Source organism: Eurypyga helias, unplaced genomic scaffold (assembly GCF_000690775.1).
Source record: "Eurypyga helias isolate BGI_N326 unplaced genomic scaffold, ASM69077v1 Scaffold42279, whole genome shotgun sequence".
Classification (NCBI taxonomy): Eukaryota; Metazoa; Chordata; class Aves; order Eurypygiformes; family Eurypygidae; genus Eurypyga; species Eurypyga helias.
The window spans coordinates 1-9,306 of record NW_010272187.1 but is presented as its reverse complement, the minus strand read 5'-3'; the positions used below and the strand labels follow the sequence as shown (position 1 = coordinate 9,306).

The 9,306-nt window shown below is 44.1% G+C and overlaps 1 protein-coding gene across 1 annotated transcript; it reads right to left on the bottom strand.

Moving 5' to 3' along the window:
• Nucleotides 1–4,199: 4,199 nt before the first annotated feature.
• Nucleotides 4,200–8,616, bottom strand: NDUFS3 (NADH dehydrogenase (ubiquinone) Fe-S protein 3, 30kDa (NADH-coenzyme Q reductase); the record flags this gene model as incomplete). Its single annotated transcript, XM_010159056.1, has 5 exons — nt 4,200–4,446; nt 5,605–5,724; nt 5,991–6,116; nt 8,111–8,260; nt 8,519–8,616. Coding segments are annotated over 5 exons (662 nt in total), but the record flags the coding sequence as incomplete, so codon positions are not given.
• Between the last annotated feature and the right edge of the window lie 690 nt (nt 8,617–9,306).

Below are 9,306 nucleotides of genomic sequence, written 5' to 3'. Positions count from 1 at the left end.
TATGATTCTATGATTCTATCAGAGGAGGAGGGTCCCTCAGTACCTGGAGCCATTCTTATCCTCAGCTTGAATCAAAATAAGACTAAGCTTCTTTCAGCTTTCATTGTTTTCTGCTGCTTATGCTGTTGTTGCTTCCCTTTCTTCTGGGATAAGGTACCTTTTATTAAACTGTGAATCACATACTACTTACAAGTCAGATGCTACTGACCCATCTGTGTAGTGGGATTGATGTACCTCCTGATTTGTGTCACAGACCCTTACGTTCCACAGCGTACACGTGACTGTCTAAAAGTCACTATGCAAAAAAAAACCCTGCATCATCTCATGGGTCGTGAAATAGCATCCCTTTAGCATGCAGCATGTGACACAAGGAGGAGCCCAGGATTTTGGCCAACATCTGCAAATGCCATATATGACTATGTCAACAGAAAAATCTCCTAGGAACAGCTTGCAGCTGACCTGACGAAAGGAGGATACCCATGGTAGTGGGAGGGAGAAGAGAGTAGGCTCAGAGGCTATGCTTTGGTGACTGATACAGTGGCAGGCGGGGGATGAGACTCAGTGGCAGATGCTCCCTTGAGCTGGGAGGATTTTGTAGAATTGCCTCCCTGTCCTGCACAGAAGGGCAACTGCAGCGTGATGAACATAAGCCTTAGCTGTTTGTAAAGCAGCAGTAGTTACATGGTGCGCAGAAACAAGCCTGAGTCTCTGACAGCTGCACAAAGTCCCCCCAAGTGCGATTGCAATGTTAGGCAGGCACCTGTTCCTCCCGAGGGATTTTGTCCTTGCCAGGTATTCACAGCTGATTGTGCACAACCATACCCCTCCACACTCCCCCTGGTCATACCGTCTGTTGTAGGAGCAGTTTCAAAACGTCACATGGAGCCAGGTTTCTGCAGGGGCACCTTACCTGGTTTCATGCTTTCCACCATGACCTCCTCAAGCAAGGAGATGAGAAAGAGGAACAAGATACGAGGGATCAAGCACTGCACAAACTGGTTGGATGCTGATGCAAAATTTGTTCCAGGTGACTGAAGCTTTGCCTGTCACAGGGCAGCTGGGGCAATGGAGTGAGAAACTAAGGGAGGAGAGTAATGTGGTTACAGGCACCCTAAGCCCAGTTTGCCATGATCACAAGTGGCAGCATCTGCTGGGAAAAAATCCTCTGGTTCTTACATTGCAGACTCCTGCAGGCCCTAAATCCTCGTATCTGTTTGTTGGCTTATTTAGCACCTCCATCCACCCTTTTGTTTTTTGCACAGATCTTCTATTTTGTTACCTTGTTTGGATCTTTAATTTTTCAATAGTAAACATATACATAGGAGTGTTTATACTGCTGAAGCTCCCTGTCCTCTCCTTTCAGTCACAGAAGCAAAGAAGGAAGAAAACCTTGAGGTTTTACATTGTCTGTAACCAGATACACTGGTATTTTCCAGGTATGGTGCAGCTGTCCCTTATGCAAATGCTTTCCTTGTCTTTTTCTTTCAGTTCATGAGCTGCATCCCTTGCTTGAAGGAGTAATGGGCTGTATAACAGTGACAAGGGGCCCCCATCCCACTGCACCTACTGCATAAAAGACCCCCCTCAGGCCTCACAGAACTTGGAGAAGATTAATGGCACACAATGTGATGGATGATATGTGCCATACTGTCATCCAGCCTGTCCTTCAGCAGTCCCACAATCTCCGCTCTGCAAGGCTCAGCTGAAATCCCCATCTGGATTTTGGCTGGAGATCAATCACAGGGGCCTATACAGATGGTGTGGCCGTGATGCAGGTGAATACCCTGACACCATCAATAGCCGCATCCTCAGGGAGGAGAGTCAGCTCGCCTGGCTGTAGGGAGAAATGCCAGAGTTCTGGAAAACACCAGCAAAACCTACTCAGCTGGAGAAGCTCAACATGGTGACTGTGAGTCACCACCTAAAGGCTATTTGTCCCTCCAGTACCAGAAAATTTCTATTCTGAATAGCATGTCGAAGTCAGCTACATCTGACTTACATCTCATCCAACATCCTCCTACAGCTGGGAAATCCAGCCCAGGCAAACAAGCTTCATGGAGGTTGGCAGTGTGGACCAGGCAGGGACAGAGGATTTGGAAGACAGCTGTGTGCTTGACCAAGCTGACCACAGACTTGACCAGCACGAAGCAAGTGCCCACCAGCCACAAGGAACCCAGAGCAAGCAGGGTCCGTAGGAAATGATGGCCCCTGTGGCTCAGGAGCCGTGGAGGAGGTAGCGTGCCAACGCTGGCAGCACTTTGTGAGGCTGCGTGACCTCTTCTGCCCTGGGATAATGCGTCTGGATGAGCAAATTGCACTCTTCATAAGGTCCCAGGCTTCTCTAATGAGAAGAGATTGGGGTCCATTATCAACTGTTCCACATACTAAGACCTGCTGGAGCCAATGCCTGTCCCCACAGGGCTGGCTACTTTGACTCCAGTGCACACATTCTTCAGCAAACCTTGCATTTTATCTGACAGGGCATTGTGTCCAGCATTTCTTGATGCCACGTCAATCAAATTCTCCCTCTGCACAAACATTTTGTGTACTTGGCAGTTTTCCTTCTGTTCCTGCTACCATCATCTTCTGAATTCCCATACTGGGAAATAAACTTTTTATGACCGTGAGGCTTGGCACGGTACCTCAGGCAACCTGGCATGGGGGAGGGAGAACATGTGGGGGGTAAAATGTGCTTTTTAAAGAATTTTCATAATAACAGAAGTGGTGCCAAGAACTTTTCTGTCTTGTGCAATAGGCATCAGCATGCAAAAAGATCCACTGCAACAGAAAACAGAACCAGCTGTGGAACACATTGTAGGAAGGGCTAAAAGTACATTTCCTATTTAATCAGCTCAATTGACGGCAGGTCCAAAGGGGAGCTAAGAATTTGATAAAATCCCAAATTTCTCATTATTTGTGTTCCCTTCTCCTTCCTTTTTCTCATAAAGGGCTATAAATTTTAGGGTGAGTGGCAAATGCTATTAACTAGAGGACACTTCTGAGACACATCTCAAACACTGCTGGTCACAACAGCCTGAAACGAGTAACAAGAAAAAAAAAAAAATAGAATTTACAAGGCTGCAGTGGAAACACACAAACAAGAAGCCTAATTCTTACCAGACAGTTCAGCTCTTTATTCTTGGAAACAGATCAAACCATAGTCACAAGGAGTACTTGTCCCTTTAATTGAATTTGTTATTGTCCTATCCCGTCCTCCATCCCACACTCCCCCAAACCTCTTTTTTAATTAGTGCTCTTAGAATTTAAAAGCTTAAGTAGCGATTCAGGAAACCTCTACAGTTTGTGACTTACTTTATGAAATCTCTTAAAACAATCGTTTTCAGATCTTAATGAGGTCAGTCAGCAGAACTGCATTACGCATTTTCTGGACTAAGCACAAGGGACATTATTAATTGATGATTGCTGTAATGCAATCCCGTTCAAACAGGTGGTGGGTGGACTGAAACTACAGTGTTTTTTTCAGCTTTTTTTGGAGACAGCTGAGATTTTCCACAAGAGCAAAGATTGTGGTAATGCTGTTATGTCATATAGCTCAAAATAATTGGAATAGTGACAAAAAGCCACAGACTCTTGTCTATGGGACAAGTGAAGTGATTTTCGACTGCAGGAAAAAAGCACAATTTGAAAACACTGGAGAAAGTGGACTGCTTGATTGTGAAGAAAAAGCCAGCATGAGGGAATGGCAGGCAACTTCTCCTTCTGGTAGGAGAACAGCCACCGACCTAATTTCCAAGGAAACAACGCAGAGATTTCCCCAACTGTTTTGGTTTGGATCCAGGTACACCCTGTGTTATCCTAATAACAAGCATATTAGAAGCATTTATAAAAGCTTTGCCTGTTCACTCCATTACTATGGTCTTCCCAACACCCACCTTGGAGCTGGCCCATTGCTTAAGCTACAGAGCCGCTTTGGTACACTCTCCCAGTGAGCGCTGAGGATGCGACTGACGCCTGCAGGGATCGCTGCAAGAAGCGGAGGATACAAAGCATCCTCACCACAGGTGATGCATGAACTCCATTCAGTTTGCAAACCAACAAGACAAATCCAGTGTCTTACAACTCAAAAGCAGCAGATAAACCTCTACCAGTTGGATTATCAGGATTGTAAATTAGTATCCCTCGCCCTGTGCTCTTCATGTAGTTTGAAAACATTATTCACTTGACCACAAAAGGCAAGAATTTCAGATTGGTTTTTATTATTATAAATACTATGTTAGAACAGAGAGGATGTTGCCATGCATCTGCTCCATTCTGCTGCTATTTTGCATCTTCTTTCTTGGCTCCTGCTTCTATTTTCAGGGGTTCTGGAGCTGCACGATAGGCAGGAAATGCCTCCCAAGGACTATTCAGATCGAACTTGCGAAATTCCTGAGACAGTTCCACAGGCTCTGCCACTACCCTTTTCACTTCGTCATCATACCGCACCTAGAACAGTGCAAAGAACGCAGGCCAGTCAGTTTTATACAGTCCCCATAGCATCTCTGCTGTTAGCTGTACACAGACCACCCTCCAGTACAGGCAATCCTGTTTCCTATGCCATGGATAGGCCACAGGCCTCTGCCACAGCTTCAGTTCTCCTCATTATTAAAGAAGAGCCCCCCAGATGACACCAAGACCTCTGGACTCTCCAGGAAAACCCTCCTCTTTTCTACCATGCTCCTGGGTAACTGCTGAGTTAGGAGTGCCAAGCCGACAGTCCATATGAAGTCCACATGGAATAACACATTTATTTTGTCATATGACAAAGGAATTTCTCTGGAGTCACTGAAATCGGGTGGCCCATTCACCTGGCATAGCTGGGGACTATTCCCATGAATCTTCAGTTTGTTTGGTTTTAGTTGTGCTTCTTAGCACAGCGCTCAGAACAAAGACAACCCGGGTGAAAAGCAGGTGAGTACCAGACACTTTTGATTGGCTTGTTTTACCCTCACAGTGCTAGCCGAGCTCTCAAAACACAGCTCAGGAGATGCTGTCTGGTCCTCACTCACACGATTTACTGTTATTTCTATTTTTCTTAAAACCCTCTGTTGCCTGCAAAACCTCAGTCTTCTCCCTAGACTTAACTCAGGAAATACGACTGCTTCTGCAAGGTGGTCACTTGAAACCAGACAAGATACCAAACACACTCATTTCACCTGTGGCTTGACACACAGAGGTAAATATTTGGTAAGTGGCAAGAATCAATTCAGCTAGAGTTTTATAACCTGGGCCTACAAAAACTCAATGAAGTAGCGTTCCAACTGCATTAAGATCAGTGCAGTCCTTTGTTTTCTCTGGAAATTCCTCTCCAGATATGCAGTGGCAAGTTTAATCTTTCAGAAGACATGCTAAAAGCAGAAGCACTTTACAGCACATGTAATTTGCTCAATGCCTCCAGCCTTAGGCTGTCTTATTACGGATGATACTCTGTGATGACTTCAAATTTCCATGCAGGAGATCTATACAACTCCTCTGGAATACAGGCAAGTGAAACATCCTTAGTGTGTTTCAGACAAAGGATTGTAAAGCAGTCACATCTCTGTACCAAAACTCAGGTGAGTATTGGAGAGACTTAATAACCTTAGACATGAGCGTATCTCCTACCTCTACATAACCAGAGAGTGGAAAGTCCTTCCGGAAAGGATGGCCCTCAAACCCATAGTCTGTGAGGATTCGTCTTAGATCAGGGTGGTTGGCAAAGAAAACACCATACATGTCCCAAACCTAAATTAAAGGGAGCCAAGTAAGTTGAATTAGTTTAGAAAAGAACTCAACCTTCATATATTATGTCCATAAAATTTCAGTTACACGCCTGGCTTTATGCAATGCCAGCGAAACTGATGCAGGAACTCCTTCAAAACCAAACCAAACACCCTCTTCTCCTATTCTGAAAAGGCAGCCAGGGAAACACTTCTCTTTCTCTCTTCTTTATGGCCCTGGGAATCAGTTCATCAGAAGACACTGCCCCTCCCCAGTAGACTGGCACTCACCTCTCTTTCATACCAGTTTGCTGCCTTGTGCACAGACACCGCTGAGTCGACAGGTGTCAGCTCATCAGTGTATGTCTTCACGCGGATCCGACTGTTGAACCGCAGAGACAGGAGATTGTAAACAATCTGAAAAAGAACAGAAAGCAGCATTGGTCTTGTACGGCATTTATGGCTCTCTGCAGTACCGTACTGGCTAAGCAAAGGCAGGTGAAGACTATTTCAGATGTTCTTTATCAGCAGAATCACATTCGGCACTTCAGAGCTGGGCACTAGAAGACAGTATTACAACCAAGGTTCCAACAGCTTACGTATCACTTTGGTCCTTAGAAGTGTAACAAAAAGGATGTGAGATTTAGAAAACATGACTGATGAAGAGCTAAGTAAAGAGGGATACTCGGTCTTATATAAAAAAAGAATACTGAAGGGAGGGAGACACTTGACAATAGTCTTTAAATAGCCTGTGACAAAGAAAATGGCTATCAATTACTCTCACTCAGCATCCAGTGGGAGAAGGCTAAGCAGAAACAATTTTCAGCAAAGAAGTTGGATACCAGGGAAAATGCCTAATTCTTCTGGTGATTAAGTACTAATAAAAAGATTGCTTATAAGGATTATTAGAACCTCCAGAGACAGAGGGAATACTTATTACAAGCAGACTGAAAAAAATCCCAAACCTTTGTAAGAAATCGTGTGGCCTTGTTTGATACTGCCTCTATGAAGATGGTGAATTCATTAAGGTCTATACTTCTATTATTTCAATGAAATCTACTACCCTAATTTTTGAAAGAAAAATTCTGAATTAAAAATAATCTTCAACTTCTTCAGAGTCTGGAGGCCTTTCAGTTAAAGAAACTCTACAACTCTCAGAATTTTTGCCTAATCACGAGTAACATCATTAAAAGTCAAAGCTGTTACTTGCAAAGCAAGGTGTTACATTTGAAAACAACAGACACCTGATTACTAATTTAGGTAAGGCACACCTGCCACCCCTCGCTTTCTGAGCAGCTGTTGGTAAGTGATTTAATACCACAAGATAAACCAAAGGGTGGAAATCAGCTACTCTTCATTATTCTTGCTGAGAACTCAACAGCAAATTCACTTCTCTTGTCCGTAAGACGGTCTGCCCAGATTAGACAAAGGCAGACAGACATCTCTTTGCCCATTAGGCTGCCTAAACCTTAGTCCGTTTCCTACAGCACGTCAGCCCTAGGTATTTCCTGCTGTCGTCTTTTACAGATCGTTCTAGGTTAAACTACAACGTCTTCACAGCAATACCGAGAACAAAGCTTTCTAATAGGAGGTGAGAAGACAACAGGCCAAGGTCTGTGTTTTCCCCCAAAGATGTTTTCTTTTGCTATTTGCAGCTGCAATTTTTCTGCAGCTGAATAGCCATACAGTGAGATTTTCAAAAGTATCCGTGGGAACTGAATCTCCAACATACACTGAAGGTTAGTGGAAGTTTAGAGCTTCAAACTTTCTGAGGGCTTTCTAAGTATCTGCCTCTTCTCCTGTTTGGTCCCAACTTTCAGGGAATGTTTTTAAAACAATGAAATAGTTGTTTGGGGTTTTTTGTTTTGGTGCTGGTTTTTGTTGTTGTTTGTTTGTTTTGGGGTTGGTGGTGGATTTTTGGTTGGTTGGTTTTGGTTTGGTTTTTTTTTTTTAAAAAGGACACTTGTTAAGAACATTGATGAGAGATTTAAACACGATCAGTTGTGTTAACAGCAGCTGACAGACCTAAGTGGGAAAAGGAAGAGCACAAATTTGCATCAGGCCAGAAAGAAGTCTCTAGATACTTTGGTAAAACAAAACAAAGCCAAACAAAACACAAAAAACAACCCAAAACCAAAACAAAAAACCCACCACAACAAAAGAAAGAAAAAAACCCAAACAACCAACAGAGACTTTCAGCACAGCACAAAAGGAAAGCCAGATTAGGAACACACACAGTATCAGTTGGGCTACTGCTTCCATGATCAACAGATTAAACAAGACCCAGTATTTCAGAGTGGATTTTCTTTTCACCGTCAGAAAGCAAAAACCGTGGCCAGAGCTGCATCAGCACCCACAGCCATCAGCACTTGTGAACCTCTCCGAGTCCTGCACCTACGAGCAGTTCTCACCTCAAAGCGGTACTGCCGAGATGGGACATCAATAGCGGTCAAGTCAGCCAAGGATTTGAACTGGGCATTCGTGTGATCTCGAAGGAAGGTCAGAACTGGAATGATCCCATCTGGATGGATCAAAAGTTCCAGCTCGTTGAAACAGGTCACCTGATGAAAACAGTGGAAAAGGCACAATTACAAACACCAACATAATACTGAATCCAGCAAGACACCTTTACGAAGAGAGTATATTGTACAGCAGGCACATATTGACATCAGATAAAGGGGCTTAACAATAACCGTAACTTTCATGTAATTCTGACAGTTTTTCTTTCCCAGAACAACCTCTGAAAACACCTAACAAACTAGTGGTGTGTTCACTGGGTCCTGTCTCCCCCCAGCAAGAACAACTTGAAGAGCACCTACCTGTACTTGTTGGATATACTTGGGCAGAATCTCAGCCACGTACTCCCCAAAAGCACATAGCTGCTTCTGTTCTACTTCATTTTTTGGTCTCACAGTAGCTAAAGAGAAAATTAAAGTTCCCAAGATTATGACAGGGAATACAGAAAGCTACAGAAAGAAGAGTACTAACTCCCACCCCTGACTTAAAAATCCCTTTAAGCGGTCTAACTTCCTCTCAGTAGCTCCAGCAGAAGCCTGGCTGCTTTAGGTTCAGATAACGTGAAAAGTTTGTTTATGGTAAATCCAAAGCTAAAGATAACACAGATGTGTAGTAGAATACACAGCATGCTGTAACGGGGTCTAGACTACAGCAACACACAACACGGAACCAGAGACTTTGCTAAGTTTGCATCAGTGCTAGACAGCAATGTTTTCATGCACTGTAAATATGGCAGGAGGAACAGTCCAACAAGGTGATGGAGAAGGAAATAACAAGATGAGAGAGGCAGAGATAACAGAACAATCTGAATTTAGATACCACTCGTGACATTCAGTCTGAGTCTGGAAAGGAAGGGTTTTTTCTAGACAAAATAACCCTGGTTTTGTTTGATGTGCCAGCATCTGAGCACCCCCCTCGTAACCAAAACATCCTAGGATCTCCCGTGGCTTTGTGTTGTTACGGTTACAAAACTCCTTTAAGACTGAGAGCAACGAGGGGGCTAGGAAGCTTGCTGCCCAGGCACAACTTTGCACAGGACGAGCAGGCTGGCCCACGACAAGGGGCGCGGGCGGCAGTGCAGAGCGAGCAC